Here is a 16014-nt window from a genome sequence, read left to right on the forward strand (position 1 = left end):
CTATCCCACTTGTTTTTTGAGAGATTCAAACCTAATTAGTCTCTACCAATTCATAAGGAGGTTAGATTAGGGGTATGACACTCTATGATTATTAGTATTGGGAGAAACCGTAGTGCACAAGTGAGTAAGTTAACCTTAACTTAGTAGCTCCTTACAAGTAGAAGGTTGAGTTAGTTCGACTTACGGACGTAGCCACTGATACCCATCGGTTTCATGTCAGAGGTAACAGAAGGATATAAGGCTAGTATTGATCATGCATTTATAGTTTTGGCCATAGAGTTGTTATTATTGTGGTTCGATATGTTTTAGGGGTGCATGGTTGTTATTTTTGGGACCCCAATATGTGTATGATTATGATATATTCAATGATTGCATGCTCGATAACTTGGTTGTTATTGATGTGGCCAATGCTATAGTTGCTATATGTGTATGATATTTGAGTTTATTGCTATTGGCATCCATTTAATTAATATGCGATTGTATAGGTTAAGTTGACCTTGGTTACTCAATGGTTGTACTTACTCCTCATTTTTTAATCATCAAAGCCTAGTTCATCGAATTAGGATTCGGGAAAATGATTGAAGGCTTAGGACTGAGTGAAAATTATACTAGTAGGCCTCTAGTTTTTACTTATATGTGTATTTTAATGGTTAATTTGTCAACTAGAATTTCATCCCATTATTTTGTCTACTTGCATTATAACTGAAAATGTTTTGTGTATTTTGTACCTTGAGCTAGTGGTAATGTAGTTGTAAAGCTTGTATAGGGCCAAAATATTAGTGCAAGTAAGATAAAGTGTATTTTGGTTGTTTTGGATGAATATTAATGATTTTATGCAAAATTATCTCTCCCTTTTTGTTTTTGTGAATCAAGGAGTTGAGAGGTGAATTTATGATATGTGTGTATTCAAATATTTATGGTGTATTACACGAGTTTTAAATGGTCTATTGAGTGTGGTCTAAGAGTTAGTATAGGCTATTAGTATATGTGTTGGAGTTTGGACACCTTAATTGTGAATTTTTGTGAAAAAGGAGTGAAATTGGTTTTAAGTGTTCAACTTTTAATGGAGATATAATTTGATTGTGAAACTTATACCATTAGATAGAGTTGGGAGAAATCTCTCCGTAGACACCTAGATCACCTCAATTAGACGTCGAATGAAGAAATAGGATGTGTCAAAAGTTCGTCCCTGGTGCTGTTATTTGACAGCAAACTTTGCTGTCAAAATCATGTAATGCGCTGTGGCATATGAAGCCTCAAGCCGCAGTGTATGGAACAGAGGCTACATGCCACGACGTAGGAGTGTTAAGCCATGGTGCATGTGCTGCTTTTTATACAGTTCACTGTTTTGAAGTTTATTTTTAAATGTTTAGAATCTTTCTTTGATTCCCATGCTTCCACACATATTTTAAACTTTAATTTGTGAAGGTTGAAAGTGTATGAAAGTATTTTAAATTATGAAACTTGGGATCCTATTCGTATAATTTGTCAAAATTTGATAATTACATTGATGTTTTGGAGATTGGGAAGGATTAATAAAGGTAATCTTACTCGTTTAACCTGAAGTTTACAAAAGCAAACGTATCTAACATTGGACCTTGCAAATGAGGTCCATTCAAATAGAGGGGTTTTTATTATAGGCCTAATAGCTTCGGTCCAAGATTTTAACCTAAATTATATGATGTAATGTAACAGCCCTCCGCTCACCCCGCCTACGAGGTCTTTTGCGGCGCTGGACACTCTCCCCCCAGGCCCCACAACAGGGCGACCCCACCCCTTACGGTGAGCATCAGGAGACAAAGGCTTCCCCGCAGTAGTGTGCGGATTATTCCCCTTGCGGAGAGCCTCCCCAGGTTCGATCCTCCAACCTCTCCTACATAACAAAGTTGAGGCTGAACCTGGTACCATTGAACCACGTGGTTCAATGGTACCAGGTTCAGCCTCAACTTTGTTATGTAGGAGAGGTTGGAGGATCGAACCTGGGGAGGCTCTCCGCAAGGGGAATAATCCGCACACTACTGCGGGGAAGCCTTTGTCTCCTGATGCTTATCGTAAGGGGTGGGGTCGCCCTGGTGTGGGGCCTGGGGGTAGAGTGTCCAGCGCCTCGGGTGACGGTGAGATCCCGAGGAGGGCTGTTACATGTAAGGCCCAGATGGCAACTTGAATGGTGACTTGGATAGAACCTAAGTATGTTGAAGCTAATAAATTAGAAAGACGAGCTGGAATGTGTGTGAGCTGGAAGACAAGGGTGGGATATAATAATGCCAAAGTTAGTTATGAGGGGTATGGAATGAATTATAATTTCTCTCTCTTGTTGATTCTCCTCTCTCTCTGGACAGACTATCTTTGTATTTCCCTTTCTAGTTCTTATTTTCTATTGAATCTTTGTGCATGTTTGAATTCCAATCCTATAATAACTATTTGTAACGACAGACTATCTCTATATTTCCCTTTCTAATTCTTATTTTCTATTGAATCTTTGTGCATGTTTGAATTCCAATCCTATAATAGCTATTTGTAACATCTTAAAAAAATTATCTTTTGTTAATCAGAATAATTAAGAGTACTTAAGTAAATTATTGTGTTGTGTGGTCAAAGAGGGCTAATGAATTTTTTAGGTTGTGGTTTCATCCTTATATTCAAGTTTGAAGTGGATACGGGTCACCTGGACCTCAAAAAGAGAGAAAAATAAGGAAGAGTGACTTTATGGTTGATGCTGTGGCACATGCGTCATGTGCTGCCATGCAATTGGCTAAAAAATGTGAAGGAACCCTTTTTGTGCCTTTGATCTTGAGATCAAGCTTTGAAAGCATTGGTAGTGGGGTAAATCTTTGATCATTTAAAGGTTTAAGGTAATTAAGAGAAGCTTTTTCTGTGTAGCTATTTATTAATTGATTTATGATTTCAAAAATGAATTGTTTGACATGAATGATTGAATTATATGATTGTAAATGTGTATAAAACATGTGTTTTTTTTGATTAACCTATTTGATTATAAATGTAATATTTGAATTTAAAATTTTTAAGACATTACAATTAAGTTTTGAAATGAGATGTTGATAAATTTATGAGATGATTGTGTTGATATGATAATTATAAATGCAATGTATGAGTGAAGTGAAGAATATACAAATGTAAATGAGTATATGAGATTGAGAAGAAGTTATGTGTGATAAGTGAAGATAATTGTGATGCTCACATATGATAACTTATTATATGAATTCAATGAGCTTGTATCTGTATATGTGAATTTGAGAAAATAGTGAGCATAATTTATTGCATGATCGTTTTGGTAGAAATTCATCTAAGAAGAGGAGTAGATAAAATTCACATGGTAATGGCTGTTAATCATTAGAATTGAGGAATAGCTTTGTCCCATTGTTTTGTCGAGGAATTATTCCATTATTTTTTGAGGAACTCGAACCTAATTATCTTTACTTAATTGTTGAAGAGATAGGCTTAAGGTTTACAACATCCTAGGAATTTGATAATGGGGGAAGCCATGGTTCGAGAATGAGTGTGATGATCTTTGGTCAGATCACTCCTCACAATTGGTAAGCTTGTGCAGTTCATTTACATGGACAAAGCCCTATTTGATTTGTAACCCATAGTTTCAATTGGAAGGTATAAGAAGGATTTAAAAAGCAATTGATCATGCATGTTATCCGATGTTTCATATAGTTGTTAAATTTGTAATGAGTAGTAAATTTTGAATTGTCATTACTACTTGGGTTGTTAGTATTATAGCAATGAACATTATGATATGATTGTAAAACGTATGATGATTTTGAACATCTATTGATATGCAATTGTAGAGGATAAATGTACTTTAGTTATTGAGTGATTGTACTCATCTCTCTTTCTTAAAACTTCACAGGCTCTAACTTGGGTGTGGAAAAAGGGAAAGCTATAAAGGTTTGAGAATTTGACATTCCTATTATATAGCTTGTCTATTTAAATTTATATGTAATTTATGATGATACTTGCTAAATAAGGTTGTATTCTTTTGTTATATTTGTACTAAGTTATTTGAATGTTGAATTTGTATATTTTGGGTCTTGGGTTGTTGTATATGCATGAGAATTGTTATAAAGTTAAAATACTAGTGTAAGTACAGATATATGTGTAAATGGTACATAAATATAATATTATGATTTTAATGCAATGCTAGATCTCCTTTCTATTTTGTTACTAAAGGGTAGAGAGTTAACAATGAGATATTGTTGTTATTATGTGCATGTGGTGTATTACATAGGTTATTCTAGGTTTATAGAGTTTGATTTAGGTATTAGTGGCAGTTTTTAGCATAAGTGTTGGGTTTTGTGTCTAAAAGTGTAGACAAGCGTGAAAAGTGATTTTCTTGTGATGTGAGAAGTGTAAAAAATATGTTTAGGTGTCCAAACTTTTATATGTGAAATTATTTGAAAGTAGAACCTATGCTATTAGTTAGATTTTGAAAAGAGTTTTTTGTAAATAGCTAGATTACCTTAATCAAACATCGAATAGAGAAATAAGACGAGGTATAGAGAGGAACAAACCGTGGCACATGCGCACATGTTATAATGCATTACTTTGTTTTCTTTATTACTTGATGTTTTTTAACTAGTTTTGAAACTTTCTTATTATCAAATGGTATTATATACTTCCATACTTATTCATATCTTGTTTTTGACTTGTTAAAGTCATATTTGATTTGTTTTATAAAGTTTAAAGTTTATGATCCCAATTATTAAAAGAAAAACCTTTGGATTTTAAAATACTTTTAAATGGTTAATTAGGATTGGGTAATCCTTTTGAGGTTAACTTAAATGATTATCAGTGGTGTATTTGTTGAGTATTGAATTAGTAATGATGACTTTACACTATTGGTGGACGTTATAATTGAGTTGGGATTGGTTATTTCTGTAGTTAATGTTGCAGTTGTCATCTATATAAAAGTAATTTGTTATTTTCATAAATCCAAATTATCATTTATAGAAAATTAAGCTTTTTTTAAAGTGTTACTTATATGTAATTTAATTGTTTTTCATAGATACTTAAATCGTTATTTATTGACCACCTCAAGTCAAGTTATCATTTACATTAAGCAAAGTTGTTATTTCTATGTATAAATCGAAGTTGTTGTTGTTGTTTTTTTTTTTTAAAGAATGAAGTTGCTTTTTTACAAGAATAATTCATGTTATTACTTTGGTAATTGAATATAATTAAGAACTTATTTACACATGAGGGACTTGAGTTGTGAGATATTTATGAAATTTGTGGGAGTCGGGACTTTGAATTTATACACTCTTCGTTGGATTTGAAAGTAATTATCTCTTTTACAATGCATGTTGAATATAATGAACCGTAGTCATATGATTTGATTAATAATTTATGAGAGAATTAGAATGTGATTAATAATTTTTGGTACCAAACCATTTACCATTAAGAAGTCACATATTAAACTCTAGCCACATCCAAGTTAAACTCAAGCAAGTAGGAGCATGAGAGAAATAAAACTTAACACGGTTACACATATCTAAGAATCAAACTCAGAATTATTGGTTGAGAGTACGTACGTGAATGGTTGATATTAGGATATGACTAATGCTTCGCTCTTTTGGGGTAGGATGTGATTAATCTCAGGGCAGGTTAACCCCATAGAATTTGGAAGTTAGGGTAAAAGACAAAAGATGGAGAGGATAGAAAGTAGGGTTGAGGCCTACATTGCCTTTAAAATTGATTGAAAAACAACCCAACATCTTGGAGCTTCCTTCTTAGTTACACCATTATCATTATCATTATTATTCTATATACATCCCCATCAAACGATCTCTTTCACTCATTCCATTGTCAATTATTTGCTTCTCTTTTTCATTCATTCATCCATGTTGGCTCGGCCCCTTTCTCGCCTTTAAACATGATTTGGAATATTTGTTGGCAACCCAAAATGATGACTGGAACCTTTAATTACTCTTTTCATTCTACCTTTTTTTACGCATGTGTGACTTTCTTCTTCCTGGCCACACAGTTGCTTCCAGGAAGATGATTCCAAATTGATAGAATTATGTTCTCATCAGTGTTACGTTCAAGAGCATTACGTTGCGTTGCTACAGAGATAATTTTAACTTGCTCATTGAACACGGTCACGCAAGCGGATAAAGTAACCCCGTGAGATGGCTTCTCTTTAGAAAAATATAATTAATTAGGTCTCAAAAGTCAAAACATTGAATTACATTAACAGTTAAATTCTAAAATATTACATTAAATTAAAAAAATATAACTTGTAAATGAGGATTCTTGTTTATAACTGTCTAAATTGATACTCACTATTATTTTATTTAAAAGTTATTTTTAGCATTTTTATCATAGTCAAGGTTAATTTTAAATTTTATTAACTCTATCTAAAAATTAAATAAGTTTTTATTATTCTTATTATTAAATATACATACTTTAAAAATAAAATACTTCAACATTTAATAACATTTCTAACATCTAATAAAATGGTAAAAATATGATGAGATTTATAAAATAAAACAAAATAAATACTTTTTATTTTTAAATTAAAATAAAATAAATATTTACAATTTCATTTTTTTTTAAAAAAAGGTGTCGGGACATAAATGCCATCATCTCTCCTTTTCTTTCCCTCTCCTACAAGGCCCGCTTTGTTCTTGCTGGGCTTCATTGATAGCCCAATATCCTGGTGAAGCTAATGGGCCTAGCTAGTTCCAATTTCAATTAAAATAAAAATGGAAAAGAAATGTATGTTAGACAATATGGAAAAAAAAGTGTTGCCGACACGACGTCGTCATCAGGGGCGGTATTTAGGTGCAGCACTCTCTCAGTCACCTGACAATTGTGTGGTGGCTCCACGCTGCTGCTGACTTTTGCCACCAATACACACCCACATTTCATAGTTCACACATTTCATACAATTTGTCTGTCTCAAGACCCTATCATATTTCTTCAAATAAATTGAGGACTGAAAATGCCATAGATGAGTATAGAAAATATGTAAAATGAGCATAAAATATATGGAATAGGCGTACTAAAAAAATTAAAGGAGAATATCAAATAAATCTCGCATAAGTAGACAAATGAAAAACGAGGATCATAAAATAGTGTAATTATTTTGAAGTGTCTAAACACTTTTCTGACATTAAATTATTTTTCACGAAATCAGCGATCATAAAGTCCCAAAGGTAAATGACAATAGCAAATGAATACTTTTATTAAGCGAGTAATTAAAATAATAAAGACAATGACTACTTTTATTTTTCAATCTTATTTCATAAGTGTTGAATTATGAAAGTAAATCATAATTTCAGAATAGCAAATGACTAGTTTTATTAAGTGAGTGACTAAAATCGTGCAGGAAATTATTATTTCATTTGTTGAGAAATTGAAGTAGTTATTTTTTACATTATTTTAGTCATCTGCTTAATGAAAGTATTCATTTGCTTTTATGAAATTGTTATTTATCTTTAAGAGCATTATTGTAATTTATTGAAAAAAATTAATGTTTGATAGGTTTCTAGATTAAAAAAATCAACCCATTTTGCAATCCCTTTGCACCATTTTCCTATCCGAGGAATATTTATTTGTCATTTTCTCAAAAATTAATTTGAGAAAATTTTTAATTTCAATTAAAGATTATGGCTTTAGAATCATTGACTTTAAATGTCATTCTCCTATAAAGAATATACTCAAGCTTTTTCTCATGTCAATAAACTTCTATAGACTGAAACTTGTTTCTCGAAAATTATCATTTACCTTTTCATTTTGTAAAAAAAAAAAAATTCTATGTCAAATAAATTTTTAGGAACTTTAAAATAATTACCCCATTTGTGATCTTTTGACCGCTTGCCTGTTTGGATCATATTTATTTGTCATTTTTCCAGAACTTAACTAAGACAAACTTTAATTTTAATAAAGGACTATGGCAATTTAAAAAATTTAAGATACTTAACTTTAAATAATGTGTCTGGAGGGTGCATAAAAATCATCATACCAAAATAAAATTGCAATCTAGAATGGAGTCGTGGGAGAAAGAGGAAGTCTCTCCATTTTTTTTTTCTCTCCATTTTTTAATTATTTTTAATCATGATTATTGATTTTATTTTATTAAATAAACTTATTTTAATTATAAATTTAATGAATAATCATAATTAAAAAATAAAGAGAAAAGGAGAGAACTTAAGTGAAGAGACGCGTGTCCTTAGGGCAAAACGCAAACATCAAGCCCAAACAAAAATTGGCTAAAAAATAGAATAAATATAATAATAATAATAATAATAATAATAATAATATAGCGGCAATAATAATAGTAGGCCACCAATCTCTGTATAGAGCGAAACAGGGGACACAAGAAACTTGAATTGATGCATACAACGATAGCTGCAGGTGTTCTTGCTTAGAGACCGAGTCTGAGAGAGGGAAAGGCTAGAGAGGTTTGATCAACTCTCTATTGGACTCTCTCAGAGTTAAACCTTCCGCATCAGCAATTGGTATGAATGATCTTCTTCCCATCATTTATCCTTACTTCCGCAACTTTCCTTATTTAATTCTCAGGATCGAGTTTTGATTCTGCCGACAAATAGACTGAATTCCACCCCCTCCCCGGATTTCTATTGGATTATCTATCATTTTGTGCTCCTTCAAATCTTGTATATGCATATTTCAATTCGAATCGTGTCAGATGGTATAATTCTTAGACGTTAGGTTTGTTGAAGAAACTAAGTTTGAAAAAATCTGGCGAATGGTTGGACCTTGTACCAGTAAACATCAAACATTCATCTTGTCCCAGGTCATTTGATATTTCTGTACTTTTTTAGTCAAATCTTTCATCAGATATCGTGTTGTTGGTGACTGATATGTGTGTAAGTATAAACCAGCATCTCTCTATATCATGTTGTGGGTTTACTGAGATGCCACTATATCTCTCCGGTTCCGATAGTTTAGTCAGAATATATTCTTGTGGCTACTCATGAAGCACGTTATGATGTAAAGTTAGATAAATTTCTCTTACTCCCTGACTCCAAAATGATTGCCTTAATGATATAATAAGAACAGAATCTGAGAATGCAATAGGGCTTTCTGGCATTAATATTTTTAATGTGTGGTTGGCATAGGGAAATGGATCTGGTGTACATCTTTAGAGAAGGGTGCCGTGCGTATTTCTTTTCCTTTTTTATTTATAAAAAGGAGATGTAGAAATGTGAAAACATATACATACGGCGTGTTCATTAATAATAAAATAAGATATGTACACATGGTTCATTTTTCTGAAGAAGTGCATCAAATCCAGATCCATCGGTGCACTTTTCTACCTTTAAATTGTTGGACAAGTTTATGGCATTCCAACTGATCTTATCTATTTAAACCCGTAGAAAAGATTAATCAAACTGTTTTGATACTACCAGAGTCTCACAAGCAGACTATTCTCGGTAGTTTGTTTGTGCTGATTCTGATGTAGTTATTTTATTCAGCGGATGTAATATAGTTTGACAAATCAATATGTCATGATCCCTTCGTCTGAAGATAACAAGTATTTTCTTAAAGAAAGGGTATCAAATGCATGCTTGCGATTGACATGATTGCATACGATGTGACCTCATGGGATAAATGTTTATTATCATCTGAAGCTTCTGACCCTTTTTGGTTTCTGGTTTGACCTTACTATGCTTCTGTCCTTAATGAAAATGCTGCAGACTTGAAGCTTTGGATCAAATGATAATCACATTCAGGACCAGATGATGCTCTTTTGCCTGGTTATGTCAATGTGATGCAGAATGTGGAATTTTGCATCAAGTTGCTTTGCTGGAAGTGGGAGGCAGAAGAATGGTTGTGCAAGTGTAAAGCCAACTCACACAGCTTCTGAATGCTCTGACGATGAGATGTCTTCTGTTGTGGGCAGAGGGGAAGGACTTGAGTGCCCGATATGTTGGGAATCTTTCAACATGGTTGAAAATGTGCCTTATGTCTTATGGTGTGGCCATACCCTTTGTAAAAGTTGCATCCTGGGGCTGCAATGGGCTGTTGTCAAAGTTCCAACGTTGCCTATTCAGCTTCCACTTTTCATCTCTTGTCCCTGGTGCAATCTTCTATCTTTCCGTTTGGTTTACAATGGAAATGTCAAATTCCCTCGCAAGAACTACTTTCTTCTATGGATGGTTGAGAGCATAAATGGTGATAGAGTGAAGAACCGATCAACTCTTTCTAGGGATCGTCATCTTCATCAGCAACCGCTCTGGCCAATCAAGGACAATCTAACAATGGGAAGTCAAGCACGCCATGGCAACATACAAAGGGGACAACGTGTTCCTCAATCCCATCCAGAGCCATCGGTTTCCAATCAATATAATGATTACGCTGATAATCACCTCAGTATGGAAAGACTGCATGGTTCTGTTCTGAAGTCACTGATTTTTGTTGTCCACTTGACAGCTAAGTTCCCACATGTCCTCATATTTCTTCTCATTATCTCGTATGCAATCCCAGCAAGTGCAGCCGTTTTGGCTTTGTACATGCTTGTCACCATTCTGTTTGCTTTCCCATCATTTCTCATTTTGTACTTCGCGTATCCTAGTCTGGATTGGCTTGTCAGGGAAATTACCAACTGAGATCAAGAGACAGTGTACTGTGTATGTGCTTCACTTAAGTGGTCCTATCCAGCTGCTTCTGCATTGTAATTAGCCGACTTCCACTTTTACGGCTTCATTCATCATTTGTCTGCCCTTGTACAGCCCTGGTTCTATTCGAGATTTTTGAGTTTTGATTTTAGCTTTTTCTTTGCTTGGATGGTGGATGAAGATTGTAATGTCAGCGTCTAGTGTTGATGAAGTTCTTTTCAACCAAGGTCTTGGGGGGAATTCTGTAATGAATAATGTTGTAACCTTTTCCTGTTTGCAGAAGGTTCACTTGATGGAGTGGGAATCTTGATATAGTTATCCCTTGGAATGATTTTAGAACCTCGTATGTTATTCCATGGACACGAATGAGCATGTATTGCCGTTGTGATGTGTTGTAATTTTGTAAATTGCATTTGTATTACGATTGATTGAGCTGTCCGCTTGGATACTGGAACCGTTGCTTGATCAGGTTTAAATGGAATATCTTTCTCAATTTCACCCACCGATCCACAGCTCAACCTTTTTAATTATTTTTTGGTGGGAAATGGAGCAAGAATTTTAACACTTTTTTTTTTTGGCAAGTTTCTTTCAACCATATTGTTAGTGACATGTCCAAATTGATTAACTGGAAACAAATTTTGGGAGTTATAAAACTTTATAAGTGGTTTTTTTGTTTTGTCAGAAATGACTAGGATAAAAGTTCATTTTATTTTGAATCATATAAATGAGTTTATATATAAATAATATAAATAATTTTTTAAAATATATCAGAAAAAAATCATTTAATTATTTAAGTTTATAAAATATTTATTATAGATACGATCTTATGCGACTGCAAGCTAAGCTTAACTTAATTTTATTACTTTAAGCGAAATTCAGAACTTCTTTCCCCTTGACCACTAAATTTGAGTCACTAGAATATGGCAAGAAGGGAATGAGCCTGAGGCATAGGCTCGTTTATATCCCATTTATTTTCTTAATTAATCCATAGATTTTTTTCATGAGAGTTAATCCATAATTTTATTTTTGGCTGAAAGTTAATCCATAGATTTTAGTTTCTATCGAAAGAACGTAAAGTAAAATGAAGAGACTTCTCACCTTTTGGGAGGCGTTGTTCTAGAAATTTCCCTCATTCTCTACTCTTTGGCGTCTTCTGCGTTTTTTTCTCCCTATCTTCAAATTATTTTTTAACTTAGCAGCTTCCACAATTAATCTAAGGCTGCCAGAAGATCCATGTAGGACAATCCAAGTCCAAAATGAGGTCCACGTGTCACAAGTATAACCTGTAATGGCTCCCATCAGGGTCCTTCGTCTCTGCACAGTAGCGCAGTACGCCATTGTTTCTGGCGACGAAATTGTAGGCCTCTAGTAATGGCAGCTATTGCCATTGCTTCGCCAAAATCTTCAATTTTACAGAACCCCATCTATTTCAACGAATCAAGTTCGAATTTTCTTGGTGGTTCTTTGAAGGGCCTTTGTTTACATCTAAAACCAACACAACAACGAAGAAATTCCACAAATTTGGTTGTGGCTTCAGCCGGTACCAGCACCACCGTCACAACACAAGATAGCGGCAATCCAAGTGGCAGATTTTACTTCAATTTCACTGGGTTTCCTTTCCCTTTGGGTCCTTTCCTCAATAGGCGTACTATCAGGACGGAGGTAACCTATTCTAAATTGTACTGGTGAATTTATGATCTCTTCATATTTATTATCTGGGATTTTTGTATGTTGAATAAGATTATTTATGTACACATGATTATTCTTATTCATTCTGCACCTTACTCGTTGAAGTGCAGCTTACATCTTAGAAGATCATTTTATGGGGGAAGTAATCTTCATAATAGCTTTTTTAACATTTTATATCAACGACTATTCAGTGAATGAATGAAACCTAAGTGATTTTTATCTAGCACTTTTCAGGCAATCTATGGAAACCCAACTTTACTGGAGCTCACTCTTCAATCTTATGTTCTCCTTGACTAGAAAGAAATAACAACTCTGTTTTTTTATTTTAAATTTCCGGGTTCTGAATATTGAACTAGAAATGCATGTATTCGTCCGGAATCCATTTGAAATGAACGGAGGGCATATTTTAATGACATCTTGATTTCAGGACGATGACATTTGTTATGTCTGGCATTGTATGTGCATAGTAATGCCAATAATAATATTAGTTCATTCACACAACATTTTGCTGTAAATTTATTAGCTAGAAATTCTTTTTTTAAAACTACTTATACTTCCTTTTATTCTATCTTGTTTTAGGCCGTGAAGGGATGTATATGGCTGTTTGAGCAAGAGCAAGCCTTAGGTTTCAGCAGTGTTTCAACAAACATTAGGATGACTGTTATCAAACTCAAATCTGGAGGCCTATGGGTACATGCACCCATTGCTCCAACTGATGAATGCATGAAGGTTTAATTTTCTTCACCAAGTCTCCTTACTTTGGATATGAGAACGTATAATAGCTTTTGTGGCAGCATTAATGCAAGTACATGCCAAAGTCTTCTCGTCATTTTGCTGTAAAGTGGAAAATGCCCCCCTATATATTGAAGTCCACCTTTTTGTGGACTTTGGAGTATTGTTTTGTACTTTTTTTTTTTGGGGAATTGGAACTAACTTGGTATGATGGGCTTCAGGCATTGGTCCTTATTCTCTCTTATATTTATATTTAACTTATTGCTGATCTTTTTCAGAGTGCAAAACACATGGTAGAATAAGTGTAATTGGAATGACCTTTAATGAGCTGATTAAGAACTTTTATTGCATGGAGAGATCTGTAATCTGAATGACCTTGTTGACAAAAATTGACTAACTTATAACATTTGAATGCCTTATTTCTGGCAGCTTGTCAAAGAGTTGGGAGCTCCAGTGGAATATATTGTTCTTCCTACTTTTGCTTATGAGCATAAAATATTCGTTGGTCCATTTTCTAGAAAGTTTCCACGTGCTCAAGTATGGGTGGCACCAAGGCAATGGAGTTGGCCATTGAACTTACCACTAGAATTTTTTGGGATTTTCCGATCTAAAACATTGAAAGATGATGATTCATCTACCCCCTGGGCTGATGAAATTGAGCACAAAATTCTAAGCTCCCCAGAAGTTGGTAATAATTGCAGCATATCCTGTCACCGAAAGGAAAAAAATTACAGTATAGCATTATACTTCATCTTCAGGATTCTACATGGTAAGATCTCATTTGCGTGTAAATTGTCTCAGGGATTGGGCCATATGTGGAGGTAGCTTTCTACCATAAGCGTTCAAGAACACTATTGGTGACAGATGCTGTTATTTTTGTCCCCAGACAGCCACCAGAGTGTATCAGCAAAGAATCACTGTTAGCATCTGCAAAAAATGGTTTGGCAGTAAAAATTCTTAGTAAAGGAAAGGAAGTTCCTGACGAACCAGTTGTTGACAACAAAAGGAACCGCCAAAAAGGTTTATTTTCTATTTCTGAAGTTTAGTCACAAATCATATTGCTTTTCATTTGTGGTCAAATTTAGCCTGATTGTTCTATACAATGTTGTGTAGGATGGGAAAGGATGGTTCTACAAATCTTGTTTCTTGGCCCATCAAATCTCTTGGAACCAAATGCTAGCTTTGAACAGATGTCACAGAAGTTGATTGTTTCACCTATTGTGAAGACACTGGTCTTCAGTAAAGTTCCTGAAAAGGTAATCCTTTTTCTTTTGCATAATTTCTGTTATGTTCTGAGATTTTGACTGAGATGCTGATTGTTATTTAATCATGGAGCAGCTATTCTTATTTGTATTATTGCTTTACTCTTATATTTACACTGGTCGTGGTTGTGTATGCGCAAAATGTTTAGACCCCATCCTAAAGGAAACACAGAGAGAGAGAGAGAGAGAGAGAGAGAGAGAGAGAGAGAAGGAACTCCATCCAGAAGAAACAGAGAGAGAGAGAGAGAGAGAGAGAGAGAGAAGTATCCTTCAAGGGAAGCTCTGGGATCATCCAACTGTTAAACCTAAACAAGTTAACGCATTAGCTGACTGGACCAGATAAATGGGCCTAAAAGATGCCCACCAATGGACTGATTAAACAAGCTGGCTTACAGGCATGTGGGCTGTTTTGACATTGCTACTGAGATGTTCACAAATCCAGATAATAAATAACTGGAAGGTTGCATGTGTCGGTGAAACTAGAGTGATAGTAATCATTTTCTTGAATCTCATCTTGTTGGTCTTCTTATGAAATATGAATTTACCATCCAGGTGAGAGAATGGGTTTATAGCATTTCTCGGGATTGGAGATTCAAGAGAATAATCCCTGCTCATTTTGCTGCTCCAATAAATGCGAGTAGTTCTGATTTCCGGGCAGCATTCGCATTTCTGGATGAGCTTCTGGGCGAGCGATATGTTAGTCAGCTTTCACTCTCTCTTGTATTTTCATCAATCATGGGAAAAGCTGCAAGCTATTTTCCTCCCGATGACATGAGGACATTATCATCTCTAGACCAGTTCTTGGTTTCAGTCGGAGCTGTAAAGAAAACTGTCTCAGGCAGGAAGCAGTGAGGCCAGAATTTAACAACTTGTCCTGCTCACACTTTAAAGTATGTACATATTTGTAATAGTAAGAGCTTTCTCAGCAAGATTTTGATGCCTTACATAGGAAAATGTTGTGAAATCCGGGAAAAAATGATTCCAATATCTGTATGATATGTGAGCTTCAAAAAGGACAAAACTTAAGCTTGAAGTTTCTTTAAGTGTTCTTCTTCTTTTTTTCTTTCTTTCTTTCTTTCTTTCCTTTCTTTTTTTTTTTTTTGGTAAACAAAAATCTCTGGTAGAAGTGGTTTTAACTTAATTCTCAACTGACTGGCTCCCACCTGTAGAATTTGGGATAAGATCGTTGGGAGTTTGCCTGCTTTGGCATAGACAGGTTGGCTTTTACGCTTATTGCTTTGTTCTGCTTCACACCAATGATTCTTCTTCTTTTGTATTATCTAATAATGAAGCTACTGAGTTGGTAGTTAAGAGTCAGCAACGGATTAGATTCATTTGGTTTGGTTATCTTGAATAAGTGAATTCATCCAATAATGTGGCAAAAAATTCTTACTAGAAAATGAATTCAATCAAATCTCATTATATCCATCAAACCGATTGATTTTGATCGAACTTATTTGGTTAAAATTTCTGTTCTCGAATATGCTCAACCTAACTGAAATTCATCCTATTTTGCACACCCAATTTGACCTTTTCAACACCAAAAAGAGAAGGACCTGGAGTGATGGTTTTGTTGAGGAGGAGATAAACTGGAAGCTTCCTCGTTGGAAGGTCACCTTACTTGACTAAGTTCTGCGACCTACTTGTATTCACATGTCTCATTCATGATTAAAACCACTCTATATGCCATGTTCTACAATGGTAATTATCACTACTAG

General features: G+C 34.4%; 2 protein-coding genes across 2 annotated transcripts; both read left to right on the forward strand.

Annotated features, from left to right (window-relative positions):
* Nucleotides 1–8328: 8328 nt before the first annotated feature.
* Nucleotides 8329–11111, forward strand: LOC129307248 (uncharacterized). Its single transcript, XM_054948153.1, has 2 exons — nt 8329–8489; nt 9693–11111. The coding sequence occupies exon 2, from the start codon at nt 9774–9776 to the stop codon at nt 10602–10604; it is 831 nt and encodes a 276-aa protein (XP_054804128.1). The 5' UTR covers nt 8329–8489; nt 9693–9773; the 3' UTR covers nt 10605–11111.
* Nucleotides 11112–11893: 782 nt separating this feature from the next.
* On the forward strand, nt 11894–15339 carry LOC129307493 (uncharacterized). The gene is made up of 6 exons (XM_054948475.1): nt 11894–12275; nt 12882–13031; nt 13464–13722; nt 13836–14054; nt 14148–14290; nt 14849–15339. Exons 1-6 carry the CDS (start codon nt 11985–11987, stop codon nt 15146–15148), a joined length of 1362 nt encoding a protein of 453 aa, XP_054804450.1. The 5' UTR covers nt 11894–11984; the 3' UTR covers nt 15149–15339.
* The last annotated feature ends 675 nt before the right edge of the window (nt 15340–16014 follow it).

Source organism: Prosopis cineraria, unplaced genomic scaffold (assembly GCF_029017545.1).
Source record: "Prosopis cineraria cultivar Desert tree isolate PC_DT_omini unplaced genomic scaffold, ASM2901754v1 PC1, whole genome shotgun sequence".
Taxonomy (NCBI): Eukaryota; Viridiplantae; Streptophyta; class Magnoliopsida; order Fabales; family Fabaceae; genus Prosopis; species Prosopis cineraria.

Bases quoted from the DNA above. Each gene is read 5' to 3' on its own strand.
- LOC129307248 (XM_054948153.1), top strand. From the start codon at position 9,774: ATGTGGAATTTTGCATCAAGTTGCTTTGCTGGAAGTGGGAGGCAGAAG.
- LOC129307493 (XM_054948475.1), top strand. From the start codon at position 11,985: ATGGCAGCTATTGCCATTGCTTCGCCAAAATCTTCAATTTTACAGAAC. The intron at 13,032-13,463 runs GTTTAATTTTCT...TATTTCTGGCAG, and splicing joins CAACTGATGAATGCATGAAG to CTTGTCAAAGAGTTGGGAGC. The intron at 13,723-13,835 runs GTAATAATTGCA...AAATTGTCTCAG, and splicing joins TCTAAGCTCCCCAGAAGTTG to GGATTGGGCCATATGTGGAG.